This window comes from Echiichthys vipera (genome assembly GCF_963691815.1).
Source record: "Echiichthys vipera genome assembly, chromosome: 21".
In the NCBI taxonomy this organism is placed as follows: domain Eukaryota; kingdom Metazoa; phylum Chordata; class Actinopteri; order Perciformes; family Trachinidae; genus Echiichthys; species Echiichthys vipera.
In genome coordinates this window covers 19,149,813-19,171,695 of record NC_139846.1, presented here as the reverse complement: position 1 = coordinate 19,171,695, position 21,883 = coordinate 19,149,813, and the positions used below count along the sequence as shown (strand labels likewise).

At 40.5% G+C, this 21,883-nt stretch overlaps 1 protein-coding gene across 3 annotated transcripts; it reads left to right on the top strand.

Annotated features, from left to right (window-relative positions):
* The first annotated feature begins 1,506 nt into the window (after positions 1 to 1,506).
* On the top strand, positions 1,507 to 20,978 carry rnpc3 (RNA-binding region (RNP1, RRM) containing 3). 3 transcript variants are annotated; one of them, XM_083936357.1, is made up of 16 exons: positions 1,507 to 1,558; positions 2,927 to 3,083; positions 3,172 to 3,219; positions 3,364 to 3,473; positions 3,843 to 3,932; positions 6,495 to 6,606; positions 7,237 to 7,305; positions 9,429 to 9,571; positions 9,836 to 9,961; positions 10,347 to 10,483; positions 12,936 to 13,121; positions 14,102 to 14,196; positions 14,439 to 14,497; positions 15,431 to 15,563; positions 18,089 to 18,166; positions 20,889 to 20,978. In XM_083936357.1, the coding sequence occupies exons 2-15, from the start codon at positions 2,931 to 2,933 to the stop codon at positions 18,155 to 18,157; spliced, it is 1,530 nt and encodes a 509-aa protein (XP_083792483.1). In that variant the 5' UTR covers positions 1,507 to 1,558; positions 2,927 to 2,930; the 3' UTR covers positions 18,158 to 18,166; positions 20,889 to 20,978. The 3 variants fall into 3 exon arrangements, with proteins under 3 accessions (XP_083792483.1, XP_083792482.1, XP_083792481.1); XM_083936356.1 differs by lacking the exon at positions 20,889 to 20,978 and adding an exon at positions 18,659 to 18,720; XM_083936355.1 differs by lacking the exon at positions 20,889 to 20,978 and adding an exon at positions 18,341 to 18,577.
* Positions 20,979 to 21,883: the final 905 nt, after the last annotated feature.

Genomic DNA, 21,883 nt, shown 5'->3' with positions numbered 1-21,883 from the left:
ATATATTTTGCTTGAAGAGGGAAACTAAGTAATTTTGAGCTGCATACAGTAGTTAGAAATTTCCGCTCCATTACTGCTGTAGAGGCTTTTATTTCATATGGCGAGGCTGACACCTGCTGGTGAACGACAACAACTAAACCCTTAACATGATTAACGGCTGCTTCAATTACACTGAGTGGGATGCCCTGGTAGCTTTAGCTCACCTGGTAGAGCGTGAGCCTTGTATATAAAAGTTGAGTTTTTACTGCAGTGACACAGATTTAAAAAAACAATGAGGCTTCAGAAAACTGAATTACCTGGTCACAATGTTTGGGTGCAGGATTAAGAAAACAGTCCAGCAAAGGGCTGTACAGGGAGGGACAACAGAGAGAGGTTGAACACGTCTTTGTTTGGGAGGGGAGACGGAGACGAATCTGGTGGAGATCTGCCCGTATTAAAGACTTTAGACAGAAATCCAAACTGATTTAGATTACTTTATTGATCTTAGAAATGGATAAACGGTTCTTATTAGTAATAGTCTTACTGTTACTCCTGATGATGCTGAGGACACCTCCTAGTTGGAAGGAGAGACCCTTCCTTTTTTCTTGTTTTTTTTGTTTGTTTTCCTCCTTTACTTTATTACTTTATTTATTTTTGCTATTACTTTTAGTTTGTTTTTGTTTTTACTTTACCTATATACTTATGTTCTATGTTGTTTGGTTACTTGGTTGGTTATCGTGACCGTGTCTGACATGGGTTGTTGGGAGGGATGGCGGGATTCTGAAATAAAGAAGACAGTGTTATAGGCTACTATTGGCTTATCTTTATATGTAAAATAAATAAGAAATGTGGGAGCATTCATTGGGGTTTGTTCAGCCCATAAAACTGTCACAACACTAGAGCTTGTCCTATATAATACACATGCTGAAAGATGTAATCATGACCGAAAGAACGAGGTCGCGGGTACAAGCGGCCGAAATGGGTTTTCTCAGGAGGGGGGCTGGAGTCTCCCTTAGAGAGAGGGGGAGAAGTTCAGCCATCCGTGAGGAACTCGGAGTAGAGCCGCTGCTCCTTAGCGTTGAAAGGAGCCAGTGGAGGTGGTTCGGGCATCTAGTAAGGATGCCCCCTGGGCGCCTCCCTAGGGAGGTGTTCCAGGCACGTCCAGCTGGGAGGAGGCCTCGGGGAAGACCCAGGACCAGGTGGAGAGATTGGATCTCCACACTGGCCTGGGAACGCCTCAGGATCCCCCAGTTAGAGCTCGTTAATGTGGCCCGGGAAAGGGAAGTTTGGGGTCCCCTGCTAAAGCTGCTGCCCCCGCGACCCGACCCCGGATAAGCGGATGAAGATGAGATGAGATGAGATGAAAGATGTAAGGTTGAATGCAGTTTGAAGGTTAGCAGTATGAACTAAATTCACCATTTTAGACAGAATTGCTACAATGTCTGTAGCCTACTTACTGGACGTAGCAACTCCAGTCCAGCAGGAGGCGGTGTCATTGGTCATGCGCCCGACATCACCGTAGAAGAAGAGGCGGCCGGAAGTGGAAGTGTTTGGTGCTGGTGGCTACAGCAGCTAGCAGGTAAATAAACAAAGATATTACTTTAATTATTTGCTTAAACGTTTGCGTTATTAAGCGAGTGGCTAAATCTAATATAGTTGAGTCACAAGATGATTTAAAGCTGGCAACAGACGAGTAAACATTTACGTTGAAGGAATTTGCTGCACGTTAGCTTCGTTCAGACACAAGACGGAGCTAAGGCTGATGCTACGGTACGTGTCTTCATTCAAAGAAGTTTGTTTTGCTGATTGAAGAACGCACACGTCTGATGGAGCATTACTTCGGATATAAATGAAACCACTAAGATTGTATTAGTAGATTGTATTAGTAAATTATTCGCTTTACCAATGGCTAACGTTTCACAATAATGTTAATAATAAAGAGCATTTCGCAAAGACCTCTTTTACTACTGGGGCTGGACGATATGGCGAAAACCAGTTATCCCGATATAGGGATATATATCAGGATATAGCACATTCATTCATTCATTTTCAACCGCTTATCCCGGGGTCGGGGTTGCGGGGGTGCTGGAGCCGATCCCAGCTGACATCGGGCGTGAGGCGGGGTCCACCCTGGACAGGACGCCAGTCTATCACAGGGCACATAGAGACGAACAGAGACAGACAATCATTCACACCTACGGGCAATTTTAGACTCAACAATTAACCTAACACTTGCACGTCTTTGGACTGTGGGAGGAAACCGGAGTACCCGGAGAAAACCCACGCAGACACGGGGAGAACATGCAAACTCCGCACAGAAAGGCCGAGGTCGGGATGCGAACCTGTAACCTTCTTGCTGTGAGGCGACAGTGAGGGTATAGCACGTCTCTGTTAATTCTGTAAATAAATGGTCCACATTGTAAGCCTATTTTTATAGGCTCCTGTGTGAATTTGCTATGTAACAAGTGAAAAATACTGAGTGTTTTCTAATTTTATTAAGAACTTTAATGCAAAATAGAAACTCAGAATACTTCACGTCAGATTTTCTGAAAAATGTGATTTAGTTTGTGGTTGTTATCGTTTTGATGATGTAATTGCTTATCTTGCTATTTGATTTCATCACGATTTGATTCCATTCAAATACAATAAACAATGATATTGACTTATTGTCCAGTTATCGTTCTGTCATATGAAAATGAAACCAAATGACACCACAAACTTAAACTTAATTTAAATTGAGTAGTTATTGTAGGGTAGCTTGAATTTTCATCATATTGAAAGAGGTTTCTGTTGTTTTGGACACACTTTTTAATATAATTCCAGTAGTAGGTACAACTGGTGACACTGAAGAGTATCCAACTCAGTGAACGTTGCCGTCTGGTTCTGGGTTTTCTGGAGTCTTTGCTTCTGTGTTGTGTAATTGTGGAATCTGCCTGCTGTCTTAAAGTGAAATGGAGAAGAGCGAGGAACTGGTCAAAACCAATGGCAGTAAGACACTTCTTATCCGCCACTTACCAGCTGAACTCAACCAGGATGACAAAGAGGACCTCTTAAAGTATTTTGGAGCTGAGACTGTCAGGGTTTTCTCAAACACGGGCCGTTTGGTAGGTTGCGCCTCGCTTGTGTGCATTTTATGTCTCAAACTTAATTTGAATTACTGTCCATTCTGAACAACCTTTTCCATCTCCACAGAAACATGCAGCCTTTGCAACCTTTAGAAGTGAGAAGTCAGCAGCAAAAGTGAGTTTTTTTTTATAGTGTTTGTAGTTATGACATTTTAAAACGCCTGGCTTGCACGAATTAGAGCAAAGTAATGTGGACTTTTGTCTAAGTGTATCTCAATTTCTCCTGCATGGTGTTCAATCTGCATTACATCTATTTTAGGCTCTTAGCAGGCTCCATCAGTTAGAGATTCTTGATCGAACACTTGTTGCTGAGTTTGCGAAAGGCCAAGATCATGTGACGGTATTAAAGGACCCACCAGTGTCTGACAGGTAAGTTGCTTGAATCATATGAATTAAAAAGCATTGTTGATCTGCACTGACTGTAGCTATCAGAAACGTTAACCTGCCTTTGAGATAAAGCCAGACGCTGGTGTCTGTTGTGTGGTCCAAGGTCCCGTTGAAACTCCCACAGACCAGGGATGATTTTCCACACAGGGGTTTTATTTATTCTAGTAAATAGACATTGATCAGATCGAACACCAGACTTCCAAAAAAAGGAAATTTAAACATGCTATGAACTGAAATCTATACCAAGTGTGTGAGTTAAATAGATTCAATTTCACAGTGAACATATTGTCATCACCAGCATTAAAACAATTATTGACCTGAATCATTTTGGTAATGTCTTTTTTTGTACAGCGGTAAAGGTGTCAAGAAAGAGCAGAAGAAACAGGAACCCAAGCCACAAAACATTCCCCTCATAGAGACGGGCATTGCACCCGGCCTTGGGTGAGTGTTGAAGGCATTATCCATAAGTAGTCTTTTGATATAAACACATGTTGATTTACTGAGTGCTGACTCCTGAATTGCTGAATGGGATGGGGCATTCTGTTGGCATTCTGGCTGATAAATCTGGCTGGACACTTGCCAAAGTGACCAGGAGAGTTTCTGTAAGTGTATCGAAATGTTTCAGTTGTTCACCTGGTTAGTGGGTCCTTCTGTAGTGCATTATGTTTAGGACATCATGTTGTATTCTAATATTTCTCTCCCCATCTTTTGCGTTAAAACAATATGATCATATTACATTCTGCCATTCAGTAACAGGCCCTATTTCCCATTAACAAGTAATTACCCACCCAAATTAAGCTATATGCAGTTAAATATGCATGTATGACACATGTTGTCCAAGCCTGGTGTTGTCAGTTCATGTGTGTAGAGGCTGCCTGAAGGAAAGCTGGCAACCTGGATGAGAGTGTGAGAGTGTGAGAGCAATAGTCAAGAACTGTCAGCGGCCTTGTATCCAACTAGATGGTCATTGAGCACCTGACAGGCCGTCTGCCCTGCCAGTTGGTGGGACCAGCTGCTCTTTGATACCTCTCGCTCCAATACTGACAGTCTATCCTGCCTTGTGCCAAAATAAAACCTGGACGAGCCAATAGTGTCCCACCACATCCTTATATGACGCAGTTTGCTTGATTATGTATTTGGAGCACGGCTCAATACTACACTGATTGTTAATCAGAAGCCCGTGATGTAAATAAATTCTAGTTGGGTATCCTGATTGGGTTCCATACATGACTCCACAGATAAATGTGTTATCATTCTTATTGTGTATAGCTGTAGATAATGCGGGTGTCCTACAGTCAAAATACTACTAGACATCTTCATTCTGACAACAATATATTCTTGGATAAAACAAAGAACGTGATGTCTGAAAGTAACATTCTCATTAATGAGCAAAAATGCATGTTTTTGAGTGTTTTATATGTGTGTAGTGATTCCCTCGTTGCATTCATGTATCAGTTATACATTATGAAGACTGAATGAATGAAGCACTCCCCGGTGCTTAAATTCAGTGTGGTAGTTTTTCTTGGCTTACAAAAGAAGAAAGGAAGCACTTGATGAAACCGTGATTACTTTGAAGTACTGCAGGAACACTGCTGATGTATCTAACCACCCCTTGGGGCCACCCAGCATTTTCAGCACTACACTAACAAAAATTGAAGTTGAAGCCAGTTCTGCTATTGCTAGTATCAGTTTTACTAATTTATTTGGGGATGGGTGTTATGGACAAAACCCTCTATCATGTTCTATGTAATGTTATACCACAACTTTGATATGTTGAGATGAGTGATATTGAGAAATTCGTTAGTGAATTCAATCATCCGTACTTCATCCAGTGATTAAAATACCTCACAAATTAAAGTACATCATGATTCGTAACATTGCATACAATTATAGCTTCATTCAGTTCCTCTTTAATAAGCTACTTCCAAAATTGCACCAGGGCTGTGCCACAGGATGATGAATATAGTCAAATCGATATCAAAATGTCTACCCACGCGTATACATTTTATTTTCATCGTTTTTATCGAAATACGTTACGGCAGAAATGGTGTTTAGGCACCACTTTACATCTGAATGCAAGTTCTGTTCAATTTGCACTGAAGTTCTTCTTAAAATGGGAAAAATACTCATACCCAGAATTAGCCTCGCTCACCGGATGAATAGCACTGGGATAAAGCATGACAACATGCACGTCAGGCCCACTGCACTATCTCCGCTATCTATTTTGCAAGGGCACTAATGTTTTAGCACCACCCAAGACTACTGTGATTGGTTTCTATCGGGACAGAAGATATTGGCCATAATGTCAGCGCTAAAATATACTTTTTAACCCACTAGTTCTCCTGGGTCTAGGGGAATGGCATAACAATAACTACTCATTTGATTTTAAAACACTGGGCCACACAAAATGTAATTTTCCCAGCCAGGGTGTTGAATCATCAGACACATAGGCTAGCAATACATTCGTTAATACAGCTGAGCCTGAAATACACAATCCAGGTACACAAACATCATTACAATTTAAATGATGGATTTTCTTTTTTACTTTTGAAGATTACTCCCAAGCATTATTACACAGTTAGCAAAAGTTAGCGAGTTTCACTATTTTCTTTGTCAACTAGCCAAGTGGCAGATTAAACAATATACACTATACCCTCACTTAAAGTTTGTTCATTAGGTCTCAGAAGATTTGGATTTGTTCTCTTGTACCATGCAGAGTCCTGGCTTATAAAAGTTATTATTACACGGGGACAAGCTTTGGTGCTGACAGGGCATGCTGGTCCCAACGTCCCCTAATAGCTGGGTTTCACATTTTGTTGCCTGAGTGCTTGTCATCTCAAGAATAAGCTACCTAGCTAAAGCTGGACCAAATATTCATGTGTTTCCATTATTTTTGACATATTTTGTAAGCTGTAAAGTGAAGGAGGTATTGTGATATAAGCGGTGAGCTGCAGTTTTGTTTTTACGTAATTTTGTCTTTTCATCTCACGCTCTCTCCTACAGGTTGAATTTTCAATTCAATCCCACTTTGAAATATTTATACCCACCACCTTCGAATGGCATTCTGGCAAATATAACACATGTCCTCATGAGTGTGCCAAAGTTTTATGTACAAGTGAGTAAATACTGCTTCTTTGGCATGCATGTGTTGTTCATCTGTGTGTCGTATTTGTATTTGTGGATCTTTTTCTATTAATACTTTTCTTTTTTTGGAAAGTGGGGATTTGTACCGAAAAAATGCAAATGTGACAGCTTTATAGCCTTCAGATTCATATTGTAAAAAGAAAATACGAATATCCCAGAGGTTTTTGAAATGCATCCGCCCTCTTAAAGATCAAACGGCAAACATTTGCCTTTTAAATTTCAATTTGGGGGGCAAGTATTAATAATAAACCATAAGTGGGAGGCATGAGTTATGGGTTTAACATTTCCCTGGGAGCTGTGCTGCATGTATTTTCCTTGCTGCTACTTCCAGCGTTGGTGTCTTGGTGGTGCTAGTGTGTTACAGAGAAACCGCCTTCATGCTCAGCCTCACCACTAGTATCTCACTTCAGCCTCGGTCTCACCTTGATCCCTGTATTTTAAATGAAAATGCAAAAGCCTTGCAATCAGTTTTACAAATGGAGCCAGGCTGCCTGTTTGAAAGAAGCAGTATATTTATATTCCCAGCTTCCATCCACATTTTTGGTGTGAATCTTTAGATACAACTATCACTCATCTAATACGCATATCTTCAATTATACAGGTACTACATCTGATGAACAAAATGAATTTGCCATGTCCATTTGGCCCAGTCACTTCCAGACCCCCCATGGTAAGCTTGAATACAATAGTGTAACTATGTTGTTGTAAAGACATCAGTATTCAAATGTATCAGAGAAGATATGTTCAAGGAAGAAACTCAACTGTTATTGACTAACTATTACCCCCACAATTAAGGCTGGGTGATAACGCAATATGATCATTTATCGGCTTTCAGTGGAATCGTATTGTGAGGAAATCAGATAGAGATATGGTGAAACACAATACATCTAAATTGATAATAACAAGTACTTAAACTTAAATTTCTCAGGTATGAAATGCCGTTTGAACATCGTGGTTTTGTTTTTACATCACACTTTACATCACCACTCAGCTCAATGCGTTTGACAAACTGGACTCCAAATGGAAACTTTCCAGTCACAAGCTTCTCTAACCTTCAAGCTCTGTTACCCAGAATACAATACAGCTCAAGACTCGGTTCTGTCTTCATAATATTGGTGGAGAAAAATGTGTAAAGGCTTGGAACCCAAATGTTGGTTTAGAGAAATAGCAAATAGTATTTTCCAACAGCAGTGTGCCTGCATGCCTTCACCCAAGAATTCTGCTTATGAGAATTCTCCAGTGTAGTTAAATCAGACATTTGTCTTAATCTGATAACTATGTATTTCTGCCCATGTAAGTTGACATGTAAGCACAGTTGTGTGTACCTGAGAAGAAACTGTTATGTTCAATTGCACTTAAATTCTTAAATGATAAAGTACTAACTATTAATTTGTCAAGTCACACAGGAGTATTCAAAAATTGAATAGCTGTGTCATGTGGTTATTTCATGCCGACTATTTATTAAAGTACCAGCAAACATGCAGTATTGTGATATACAATATATCGTTATTGACAAATTAAATTATCTATATTGCGATTTAGGATAGAAGACTGTGTTGAGTTTGCATGTTCTTCCCGCATCAGCGTGGGTTTTCTCTGCTTTCTCCGGCTTCCTCCCACAGTCCAAAGACATGCAGGTGTTAGGTTAATTGCCCGTAGGTGTGAACGTGAGCTTGAATGGTTGTCTTTCTCATGTCAGCCCTATGATAGTCTGGCATCTGTCCAGGGTGTACCCCACCTCCCGCCCAGTGTCAGCTGCGATCCGCTCCAGCCCCCGTGACCCCAACAGGGATAAACGGTTACAGATGATGGACAAATGGAAGGCTTAGAGGATTTTGGCCAAACTGCAATTCATTGCCACAAAGAACAAATATTTGCCACAAAGCAGCTTCTCCTTTGCTGAAATCAGTGCAGACATTTTGAAGATTAAATATAAAAATAGAAATTTAATTTTATCACTGTATAGAACCACAGGTGAGCATTTGGACTACAGTATGTGAAAGTACATGAGTATGGAAGAAAATCACTGGACATGCTTGTATTCGTGCATATGTAGAAGTCTGAAATATTGCTCCATTTGAAGGGAGGTTGAAAATGCGAGTTAAAGTAAAACTCTCTTATCAAAAGTACAGAATTAGCTTGGTCCAGCTCTTAAAAAGTGAACATTTACTGTTTGCTTTGTCTTACAGGAGGGTAAAATGACTTGTCTTCAAAATGAGCTGTCTTCTGCTTTTCATTGTTTTTCTGACAAAAGATCAACTGCACCACTTATCACGGTCATCTTTTATGATTGGTGTTGGTAATATTTGAATACTTTGAGCAAATATGGATTTTTTCTCGGGACTCTTTCAAACTGTCAGTATGTCCTGACAGTAGCAATCTGTGGAAAGGTATGTTCCTTTGCCTCCAGCTGGTGCTTCTAATGGTATTCGTATTTAATCAGCCCTACCTAGTTTCACAGTTTGATAATGCGTTAGAGACTCCTCGGCTCTGATTGGATGATGTGGAGTGTAATCTTGCAGATGCCATTTGTAGCGCTAGGATGCAGAGAGATATCATTTTTTCACATACTCTCTGTCTAGTGTAATACTGTCAGAATATAGTGGTGAAAGAACATTTTTATAAAAGTCACTACCTATAGCTTTAAACTTTTATCACTTCTACTGTCTGCAACTCACTGAATCCCAGTTTGGACCACTACATACCAGATACCTTAGCAAAGACTATGCTTATGGAGTCTGTCAGTTGAAACCAGAGGCATTATTAAGCTAAGCCATGTTCTGTTTCCTGCAGTTTGAGCTCCTGCCTCCTGCACCACCCATCCCCATGCCTCCTCCCTTCCCCCCGGACTACCCCCCTTTACCAGAGGAGGAGATGGAGCTGTCCAGTGGAGAAGAATCGGAGTATGAGAGTGGGGATGATGAAGACAAGGAGAGGTGAGGAGCAGTTAGAGAGGAATCATCTCTGCATAAACACTCTCCCCGCGGCAAAGGAATTGACTTTCGTTTTGTTTTGCAGCGTCTTGACGCTGTCAGTCGATCCAGTGTGTTAGTGTATCATTCAGAAGTAATAATGTTCCAAGAAACACAAGTGGCTTGAAGGGAAATGTCTTTAAATTCCTATGGGTGGGTGACTTTTTTTTTTCTTTCTTCAACATAGCCAGTTTATCGCTCGTATTCCCTATGCTTGCTTTATTCCAGGATTGTTCGTCTGATGGGCCTGGTCAACCAAGCATGCAAGAGACCCTTGAGACCAAAAACCGCTTCAAAGAAAAAGAAGCCCAGGATCAAGGATCTACTCTATGCTCCCAAACCAGACTCTCAGAGGTACACCAAAGGCACTCATGCATGTCACAGTCCTCCTCACGCATAGACAGTATTCATAGGAAGCTAAAAAAAAGGAGGACAAAAACCTCCAGACAATAACTCTTCCTCATAAAGACAGCCTTTTGTGGCTCAGTGACTTATTGTTTCAACACACCAAACACTCCCTTAATGACAGACCACAAACTATAAATACACACACACACACATACACACACACACACACACACACACACACACTTCTGTGTCTCCAGGCTGTATGTTTGTGGACTTGGTTGACTGTGGTTGACCAGAACACAATATCCCATTCTCAGGAGTTAAGTTTATTGTGGGTACCTTTTTAGAGGCTGCTGGTGAGGGTAGTGGTGATTCTCTCTGCTGTCCTCAGTGCTCCAGGCCTGCAGCCCTCCGATGTGTTTGAGCAGCCCCACCCCACCGGGCAGAAGAAAATTGAATTCCACATTTCGGTTCCAGAGGTGGCAGCCATAGTGGAAGGAAGTGGGCCAGGTCAGCCTGATGGTGGAGGTAAGGGCTCTGCTTCTCTATTCTGACCTTAGAAAATTCACTTCCTGCAATTTGGGATTGTTCTCATACCTACATAGTCTGTTGAACTTCGTTTTTATTAATCATTTAGTAACCGAGATAAATGTCGATTACAATTTCCCAGAGCCCAAGGTGATGTCTTTGAAGTTTTTGCTTTTTTGGACCAAGGCTAGGTTGAAATCTAATATATGGCTTTAAATTCTCAATGTGCTCAACTATGGCCACATTGTTACAGGGATAGTCAGCGGTGTCTATCATTTGAATTCCTGGATATTAAATGTTCAGTGCCGTGGTCCCACTGTATTGTTCTGGTGTTAGTGTAATTAATGTTACTTTTTAAACAGACAAGCCCTGTTGCGCGATGACCATGACAAATATGAACATGCCCACAGCTGCAGCATTTATTCATGGAAATGGGCCCTGATCCAGCAGGCTTCTCTTACCACTCTGTAGGCGGCTGTGGCTCAGGAGAGCGGGTCGTCCACTATTCAGAAAATCGCTGATTCGATCCCCAGCTTCTCTAGCTCCATGTCTTTGGGCCAGACATTCAACCTGTGTCAAAGCGTAAAAATGGTCATAAGTCTAGAAAGGCACTATATAAGTACATGTCCATTTACCATTTGTAGTCTCACTCAATGTCCCGCCCCCAGCACTATCTGATTGGTTATATGTCACTAGTAATAGCCTGTCAACACCACTGGAGGCTCCTGTGCCTCAGACGGGGAAAGCTGCTCCAGTAAGCAGAGCTATATGTGAGGCATTAGCCAGCAGACACTACTGAAGTTTGTAGAAAATGTCACAATTATCTGTGCTGAAGTTGCAAAAACACCCAGGGTTTCCACTAATAACATTCAACAAAAGCACATTCAGCCCATGCTGGACCAGTCAGAGACTCAAGCCTTTCTCCCTCTCTCTCTGTAAAATAAAAAATCAGCAGAAATTTGTGTTTGGGCTCAGGCCCAAAACTGTTGCCAAAGTCCGTGCTTGGACAACAGTCCGGGTTCATGTAGGATCGGGCCCGATCATAGCTCTAATCCACTGTTTCCCATCACTTATCTGTTATTGATTTAATGCTTCTTGGGAAGGAACTTGGTGTCAATGTAGATTAGACATCGGTAAATCAGGCTAAATTGCACCAGGTAACAGAAAAAAAGCCTTCTTTTACAATTGGCTAGTAAAAATAAATCATAGCAGTACTAGTCTGCACATATAAACTGCACTTCCTTCTCTGTTTCGAGCAAGAAAGGCGCCATAAGGGTTTGATTATTACTATACATCATGTTTATTATCACATTGAAGCAGGAGGTGGTTTGATACTCCTATTGACATAAGTTAAAGCCCTTAGCACGGGTGAAGTCGGAGCCAAGTGTTACACAGCAGTATATCACAGCAGAAACTGGCACCAAAAAGGTTTTACCATTATCTGTATGAGAAAATGTCATTGGGGGCACAGTCTGTGTTACTTGTCAGCTCGGCACTTTCCTGTGTGCCTTATCTCCCTTCTCTCTAGCTACAACTTCACTCCCTGGCAAGCCCCTGAAAAGTAAAATAGATCTCAAAGTCAAACACAAAAGATTTCGGCGGGGGAAAGATAAACTATGACAGGTGGCTTTTTGGATTAGGCTTGTTTTGGGGAAGGTGTGTGTGTGTGTGATCCGATAAACAAGCTATTTAAATGGAAAGGGGAGGTAGGGGACAGATAAGGAGGAGGATAATTTTGATCTAGTTCTTTGCCGAGAGTGTATCAGTAAAGCTCCCTGACACTTCTTGCTCCAGCGCACACAAACATACACCTTCTGTAGATGGGTTTTTTTCCCCTCCCCTCCTCGGATTTGAACAGGCTCAGTGCTCTTAGTAATTCCATCTACAATGTGTGTGTGCGCATACATGTGCTCCTTTAAAAGTCTGCCAGAGTTATCCTTCCCACTGCTTTTCAAACTCATGTTTACAAAACAGGAATTGATTTTGATTTGATTACAGTTCTTTATTTGACACAGACGTAATATTCTTCATCTTTCAGCTGTCAGTGCAAAAGCAGTATTTAAGGCCAGCATTTATTGTTTTAAACCAAGACAAAATTTTTTTCAACTTAATCAGTTTATAATGATGCCATGGTTGGAAATTTCAAAAAATCAATATGTGCAACTAATTGTGACCAAGAGGATTTGCTTCCACCCTCCCATCCTGAGCTTGTTTGGTTTACTGAAGAGGATAAACATTGTGAAAGTGATTACTTCACCATCTGCTATTGTTAGACAGTTTGAAAACTTCCATCTGTATTTATCCTGCAGGGAAAGTGTCCTCTTGTAGTTTTGTATCACAAAAAGCGATGCAGGAACATGCATCCAATCATATATGAATGTATTAACAACATGATAAATAGTTGTTTAATATGTTACATATTGTTCCTTTAACAACCTCTGTGTCCCTTCAGAAATAGAAGACGGGGAGCTCACCTCCAGCAGAAATCAGGAGGTGGCAGAGGCTGAGGGTTTTGGGAAGCTGTACCCCAGCGCTCAGGCGTCCCAACAGCAGCAGGAGCACAGTGACGATGAGCAGGATCTCCCCTCAGACGTCATCTCCAGAAAGGAGCTGGAGAAAGGACGGCTGTCAAAAGATGGTAAAGGAGCTTTTAAAGCAGCACAGTGGTTAGCACTCTCCAACAACAATGGGGGGTGGGGGTACGGCTTTGAGACTGGTGAATGGAGACAGGAAAGGAAAAAACACATTGAATAACAACAGGGAATAAATGTTTCAGATTATGGAAGAGCTTACACTAATAATCCGAACATGTTTGTACTGATGCTCTGTGTTACTGGTTGATACTGTACAACAGGACCACGTCCATTTATTTTTAAATAGCTTTTGCATTTCCTGTTAACATTCTTCTTCGCTCTCACAAGTTGGGTTTTGTTTCGGGGTGATGCAGGAAGAATGGAAGCAGCAACAGTGGTTTGTTTGAAAATTTTGGCAGTTAGTGTGAGCAGTGGAAGCCATCATGGCTGAAGAAAAAGGAAAACAAATCCTGTATGAATAGTGCTTTGGTTCTTAAATCTAATCTCTGAAGCCCTTCACCACCTGAATCCACAATTGCAGATAGTTGTATTCTAACTGATTTCCATAATGTAAATCTAAGAATAAAATAAAAGTCAATGTGGAAACGGTTCTAAATAATCTCCACATTCACAGTTTCTGACAAACAGAATTGTTTTGTTTCTCCTTATCATGTCAGCTTATGTGGCTCAAGTGAATCCCTGTCTTTTACTCTATACTTGGTGAGCAAGGGTACTGTTAAGTTCAATTCTTTGTTCTTCCTTCCACTCCACACCAGCTGAGATATGATACTTCCAAGACATATCTCAAATGAACTGGTTCTGGGATCAAACATATAATCATTGCTTTAATGTCTAAGCCAATCTCTTAGCCTAGTTCTTCAGTCCGTTTTTTCTTAAATAAAACATTGAGTCAATGGTATTGAGTTGCATTGACTTTGAATTTTACCTTTATGTATGTAAGGGCAGCTCCGTGATGGTCCTTTGTACCTGTTTTTGAAATGCACCTTGCATCAAGTTTTTTTCTTCTTCTCTCTTTTTTTAACAGAGATAAAAAGGATGTCTGTGTTTAAAAAGTATGAGCCGGGTGAGCCGACCTGCAGACTGTACGTGAAGAATATTGCAAAGCAAGTGGAGGAGAAAGTAAGTACATTTATAGCACTTGACCCACTTTAGTTTACTGGATATGATGCTTATTCTGGAGTTTTCATTTACTGTTTAAGGACTAATACATGTCATCATACGTCATTCTGTGTTATTAAATGTCAAAGTAACATTTTGTAATGAGGTGTTAACATTTCTTCTGCATGATCAATAGAATCAACAATGCATTCATATTCATATATAGACTATTTTTTTCCTGATATTCATCATTTGTCTTCCAGGACTTGAAGTACATCTATGGGAGATATGTCAACCCTTCGTCAGAAGCCGAGAGAAACATGTATGTAAACATTGCGTGTTGTTACCCCCATCCTATCTCCACGAGCTATTTTTGACTTTAGCAATTTGTCACTTTCCTTTGAGAGGTTTTAGTAATTCATGCTGACTGTGTGTTGTGTTATTAATAAGTATCTAACCTGACATAGAGATCATGAGGGACATTTTATGTTTTTGCAGCAGCAGTACTTCAAATGAATATTCCACTTGAGTCATCAAACCGAGCTTATGTTGAGTAGAGAGCCAGACTCTAAACACAGACGTAGGTGATAAACAGAAGGATGCAGAGAAACACTTTGTCCTGTGGTTGCCCATCTCTAAATTGTGGCTGTTTCCTGTTTGAGGGTTGTGTGTTGCTGAGGATAAATTTCTTATGATCAAACATGTATGAAAATAGATCCTAACTTCTACGTAACCAATTCTCTAGGTGTTCTGTCTAGCAGTCAAAGTTCTACAGAGTGTAGGTTGTGGTCATTAGCCTGCATTTGTGCTGAATTTGCTGAGGACCTCGCAATCATAAAATAATGATGGGGTCAGCCAGGCTATCACTTCTTAGCAAATGTTGGCACAATTTTGTTTGCTACATGAAAAACGGAGGAGAGGTGTGATTGTTTTTTTACACAAAAATCTTTTAAGATTCAGTGTTGTGTCATGTGGGTCACAGGTTGTACCAAACTGCATATCCTGTAGTGAATGATGGATGTACTATTACGCCCCGAGTTGCTTCTCTTGGGCTTGAAGTTACAAATCAGTCAAATGAACTGGTTGAAATAGAAACACAGAGATAGAAAAGGTTCTTTGCTCCCAGTGACACGTGACAAGCACTGTTTCATATGGGTACAGAAGCAGATCTTATTTTTCTCTTTCAACAGTGAATAGCTACAGTAAAAGTGTGATGCGGCTAATCCTCAAGCCTGCTTTCTTTTCTCCCCCTCAGGTTTGACATTGTGTTAATGAAGGAGGGGCGGATGAAAGGGCAGGCCTTCGTAGGACTCCCCAGTGAGCAGAGTGCAGAGAAAGCTCTGCGGGAAACCAACGGCTACGTTCTCTTTGACAAGCCCCTCGTCGTCGTATCCTTTTACTCCCTCTTTCAAGATAAAACCAGTACCAGATTTTATAAAGAGTGGAAATCCACGCTCATTTGGTAGAGTTTGTTTCTAAATAGTTGGACTCCTACACATAGATGTTTGTTAATAGTTATTTGTACTGATACAATGTCAGTAAGTAAGAAAAGGCTTTTTAAATGAGTTACATTTGCAAACTTGAGCTGTTAATGAGCACCCTTTTCATTTAGAAAAATAAGTTGTTGGTTCTAAGTACCTTGAGCGAAACACAAAAAAAAATCAATTTGCGATGTACTATCCACCTCCTGTTCCATATCACCAGGCCATTTTATATTGAATTTAAATATAAACTAAACTTGTTACTATGTGGAAAGTTTATCCCACAAGTGACTAATTAAAAAAAAGAAAGACTTGGCCCTGGTATAAAGCAATTCACTGAACATACTGTACATAAAAGGGCAGCTAAGAGGTGAGGTGTGATGATTATTAGGTGGACACCTCACATCACAGATGTGTTGTTGGCTTTGGTCCTCCACGCCTTCAGGAGGATGACGACTAATTTCTGGCAGCTCTGAACTACCACCTGCTCTTCCTCAGCTCAACACCGGTAATTGCACATCAACCTTTGAACTTGTCTAATAGAACAAGGCTGTTGATTTTGATGGTGATTTAATGGGCATCTCATTACCAATTAGCTTTGTGACAGCGTATTTGTCTTTGAGTTCAGAGGATTAACAGCAAAGTCTGCACTTTCATTTATATGAAGATGTACCACATTCAGCTATATTCCAGGTACGGTGTCAGTTGTCACTTTAGTCCCCAACCAGCCATTCGGTGTACAGTGCACAGTAAAAAACATCTGAAAATATGCCACTGCATAAGTGTGTTTTAAAAATAGAACTCAATATGTGTGATAAGGTGGACTTTATTCCATTTCGAGCATCAGAAAGTAAAAAGGTAAGGTTCATTTTGGTACAGATGTCTTTTTAAGCAGTCGTAGGATGGGGACAGCCGGTCCTAGTTTAGATTCCCTATAGTAATTTTTTCAGTGCTAGCTTGAGACTGCAGTATGGCACATGCCAGGGAATCAAAAGGCCTGCTACTAAAATTCGTCAGCTGAAAGAAAAACCCTCACAAAATGCTAGTAGTTTAAAGGGATAGTTCAGTTATAATGAAGTGGGGTTGTACGAAGTACTTAACGATAGTCAGTATCTTACCTATGGTAGATGGAGTGGAACGAGTACTGATACAGAAGCTGAGCAATGTGCTACTGTGGGTGGGGACAATTCTCTGAATGTATTTTAGCCACCTAAAAAAAGGCACATCTAAAAATATCAATATCAGTGTACACTATATTTAGAAAACTTTAGTCTTTTTACCTTGCTGTGAGACAACATTGTCCTCAAATTTCCACCAAAGTTTTCTCCCTCTCTCTTTCTGCCATTTAGTCTCTCTCTGCAGATGTTCTTCTATACTCCGGCTCATACAGGGAGCCTCTTTTCTCCTCTATTTCATTGTTTCTGTCATAATTACTCTTTATTTTTTTCATTTGTTTATTCCAAGAACAACTAAGTCTGACTCAAACATCTGCAGAGAAATACAATGCGTGGCACAGTTGTGCTCATTCCTAAGCATACGTCGAGAAAATGTAGTGCCAAAAGAAATGGCTGTCTAAATATACCATACACTTAAATCTTTTTATTTAATTTTTTTAGATGTGCCTTTTTTTTTAAGTGAAACTAAAGTCCATTTTGCTGCAGCTGCTGCCCGCCGTTGACATTAGCTTCTGTGATGATACTCCTGTCTTATTCAGTAGTCACCTACAGTAGGCAACGCTAGGTACCTCACACAACCCCACTTAAATAAAAATCAAACTCTCCCTTTAAGGTTTCTTAAGTGACGGCACTACAGTGACAGCCTTTGGCAAATCCCGCTCCTCCCCCTTTACTCAACCTGTCACATTTGCGGAATGTATCAATCTGTATGAAGGACAGTAACTGTCAATGAGTAAAGGAGAGCAGGAGACCCAAGCTCTTTAAAGGTCAGATTTTGACCAGTAGTCTTCTGGCATTTATGTGCAAACAACAGCGGCAACCTTTTCTCAAATTAAATTAATATGAGGCATTGGGTGTCACACGGATAAGTGCCCCTGTGGTTTAAAGCTGCTGCATGCAGCTCTGTGAGTAAAGCATGATAGTATATGAGGTGATATAACATATTAGTCTTTGATTATCCATCTGTGAATCTGTGCCTAAAGCTGAAATTGTCTTTTCAGTGAGATTGGAGTTTTGGTGTATATTGACACTGTTGCCATTGGCGTATTACATCTGTAGAAGAAGCAGAAAACTATACATTTATATACATTTGTCGATGCCCAAAATACAACTGTAGTAGAGATTACTACTGAGCCCAGGTGGAGTGGATGTGTAGACTGTGTAGGATTAGATCCCTTAAAAGTAGCTCAGAAAAAGGAAGGTGCTTTATAAAAGTGAGAATGTTTCTACTTACAGACCTTAACTATAAATTCACAGCAATTTGCTAGATCTGCCAGACCAAAAGAAGACAGCGCGGTTACCAAGAGAGGACTGAAACAACGATGAGCTCAACAGGTGAGCAAGGCACTAAAGCATTTGGTGTTCTGCAAAAACAGAGAATATTAAAATGAAAACTGTTCTGTCATTATATCATAGTGTATCTGTTATGTGTATATAGAGAGCAACAACCTATTATTCTTGTCATGGTGTTTTCTTTTTACATTTGTGTTTGCACTTTATTTATTCAAGATGCCAAGGCTTGATATTGTGGCCCAGCAGAACCATTTGTATCCTTATTCTGACATATCCTTTGGAGAGAAAAAACAAAACAAAGGAAAATGGGGGCAGTTTATTTGTAGTTATTGTGGCACAATTGGAACTTTAAACAACTCGACCTGTATTGCGGCCTAAATTTAAAAGGGCCGTGCTTTGTTTCTGTAGCTTATTGTCTTCTACGGTATGTTCTCTGATATACTGTTTAGTGTAGACACCGTAAACCTGTGCTATTTTGGAGTCTCTCAAACGTCCCTTTACATTTTTTCTCTACCTTGTTTGACTGAATTTCAGGTGATGGTCCTCAGATGTCATCCTCTTCTTTTTATTACTAAATAAAAGCTATTTTATTAAGATCACTTTTGTCGTGTTTTCTTCCAATCAAACATACGTCCCTGGGTGTGGGTATGCTTCAGTCATACTATCATAGCTGATTAGCTTTAGTTCCAAACTTAAAGTCCTGACAGCAGAGTAAACACAGACTGGGGAAGGTATATGAGATCTAGATTGGCTCGGCAGCAGATGGTAGGCTGTCAACACAGCCGAAAAAACAGTCCTGAGGAGACGGCGAACAAACTAAACAGACTGCAGTCTGTGGGAAATTGGTCGTACTGGGTTAGCTTACCTTTACAGTCCCTGGCTGGCCCCGTCCGTGTGATTATAGAGGGTAAACCTCAGCAGCCATCATAACTGAAGATCTTGAACTCATATTGTTTTTGGTACTTTCAAAAGTTTTACGCAATTTCTGGAAGTATACTAGGTACATGTCAATCACAGCTAAAATAAATTTGTCTGATCTTTAAGACGTCTAAAGAGGGGAGACATTAAATTGCTGTGGTGAACAGCTGGCCAAACGCAGTCTGGATTGATTTAGTTTCGCTGGTTTGATGACAGACATAAAAGCAGCCCTGCATATTTATTATGCGTCAGGTCCTCGCAGCATACAGCACTTCTTCTTCCCATATTTTAGCTGGAGCTGAAAAGGCTCTCAGTTCTCAGTTTGCCCACACAAAGTAACAGAAATTCCAGCATCAGAGAAACTGTGCTGGTATGTGTTTTTCTAAAATAGGGTGGATGCTGGTACATCTACAATAACAGTACAGTAGAGAAGTCAAATCTTTTCCAAACTGGAACACAAACACAAGTAACGTATTGGCACGTTCCTAACTTTGGGATGCTCTAAAAAATCGAATCGGCTGTTAGCGACTCCAGGATATTCCGTTAATAGTTGTTACAGGAAAAAAATTGTCTCGATGTCTCTTATTTGATGAGTGTATTTGCCTGAAAAGATGATGATTTTTCGACGGAATGTCACTTTAAAGTGAATACTAGGGCTTAGAGTCTTTGTGGTGCTGTAAGAGGAAGACTTTGAGATAACAAACCCACTCTAGTTTAATTTTAAACAATTTAAAGCTTCAAATTCCACAAAATGTGATACTGATTTTGATTGTCTCTCATAGTGAATCAAATTGTTGTCACCTTCTGTAAAAACTCACCCCTTTTTTTCCCAGTTTGACCAAATCCCATTCAAACTTCAGTTATGTTTTACCTCAGGGATCCGTGGCTGCAACAAAAACTTACTGCTCCACTTTGGAATCCCTTTTCACAATTTATGTGAATGATATTACTACACTGAAATAATTTACAATGCAGCTATGATACCACGGGCTATTTTAATTAACTGAGGAGCTAGAAGGCACACAGGAATACCATCACAGCTCTCTTCATGTAGCCTTTGTTGTTACACATGTCCCTATTCAGACTTGACAGTAAGGGGGGGGTGTTAAAATAAAGTTTGTCTCCTTTTGAAGAAGGCAAATTGCTCTGTACAAACTTCCATGTAATTGATTTAATTTAACCACCAATGATTTAAAATTTGCCTAAAAATCCACTCTCTCTTTCTCCCCTTTTAACACAGATCTTTCAATGCAAAGCCTATTTGCACACACTGCTATCACCTACCTAATTGTAAATCAATGTGTGAATGAATGTGTAATCTGTTGCGGTGAATACGCCAGTGTTGGTTAAGAATGCACAGACAATTTTCATCACATACTGTAGCCATGTCTCATCAGATTTCCCCTTTATGTGAGAGCACAGTGACTGTGTAGTTACTAGTTGATTTAACAGGACTATAATCTGTACACGCAACAATGGTGGGTTAATGGGGTGTGATTGTGGTGGCCTCCAGAGGGGTAATTGCCATAATTAAACAATTATCCCTGCCTCCTTTTATTGCAGTATAAAGGGCCAAAAGCATATTTAGTAAAAGATTTTGACTTACTGTGATGATTTCCAGAACAAGCGGCCTGATTTGTAATAAATGTCAGCTCACGGTGCGTGTGAAGTGCCGAATCCATCGCACTCCTCCTGATCTTATTTTTCTGTAACTTTTCTTTAAAAAAGAAAAAATCTGTTGTAGCTCATTAAGTCCCAGCCCTGCTCATGAGTTCATCCTCTCACTGGTTAAGATCCAGGAACGCGGGGTTATCAATCACATGTGCTCGTCTGGTCCAACCTGCAGCTCGTACGTCAACGCCAGCGTTAGGGAAGAGTTCCCATCTGTGCCCTACTCTGCCCGCCATCCCAACGATGACAAATGTGCCACCCGCAGTGGAAATATTGAGAGTTACCAGGACATTTATCAGGTAACATTTGAGCAATATGAGAGATAACCTTTTGTAAGTGGACACAGATAAAGATGTATGTTCTGCCTTTCCTCTGCACAGGCTCCGTCTCTGTTCAATACCGCAGCTATACCCAGAGGTAATATCATGGAAATATGTTTCTTATTTTGGATTCAACCAGGTGTGCAGTCTGTTTGCTGGATGGAGCCCATGGATTGCTGGGTACATGGACATTAAGCACATGTGGCCTATTTTTCTGCCCTTCTACTGCATATTACTTGTACACACGGAGTGCATTGTGTGCTCATAATCTTTTTAAAAAACATTTAAAGAAAACGCCCGGAACACTTCTGGCAACATAAACATGCCCTGGGCCAGAATGAATCCCCAGACACCTCAGATGACGACATCAATGTTTGAATTTACCCTCTGTGTCGTATTGTCGAGGTTTTGTCGGGGCTGGTGCAATGCATGCTTTTGTTTTTACAGAATACTAATGCACTGACGCCAGAAAACATCCCTCAGTCCAGTCCCAGTGCTCTGTGGTCCCAGTTATGTTTGCTGTGAGGCTTTGGGTTTAGTTGGGTTGGCAGAGCATTTGTTTCTCACATCAGGGACCCGAGGTTCAATCAGTGACACTTCACACTAGGAAATTGACCATTTATAGCAATTGGTTAGACAGTTATATTTGGCTTCTAAATGCCATAATGTTAGAATTCTCCAAGCTGAATGAATTTAGTGTGAAATTGTTTTTTTCTACTGCATTTATGAAGATGATCACATTTCCATCTGATCAACATTTCTGCTTGTTTGTTTTTAAACGATGACATGTGAACTCAGTGGTTTTAAAGACTTATTGAGATGTAATTTATCTAAAATATATTTACATTGT

What these genes read in the sequence shown, in the direction of transcription:
- rnpc3 (XM_083936357.1), top strand. Translation starts at nt 2,931, where the DNA reads ATGGAGAAGAGCGAGGAACTGGTCAAAACCAATGGCAGTAAGACACTT. An exon ending in GTGAGAAGTCAGCAGCAAAA is followed by an intron (nt 3,220 to 3,363) that starts GTGAGTTTTTTT and finishes CATCTATTTTAG; the next exon opens with GCTCTTAGCAGGCTCCATCA. An exon ending in GACCCACCAGTGTCTGACAG is followed by an intron (nt 3,474 to 3,842) that starts GTAAGTTGCTTG and finishes TTTTTTGTACAG; the next exon opens with CGGTAAAGGTGTCAAGAAAG.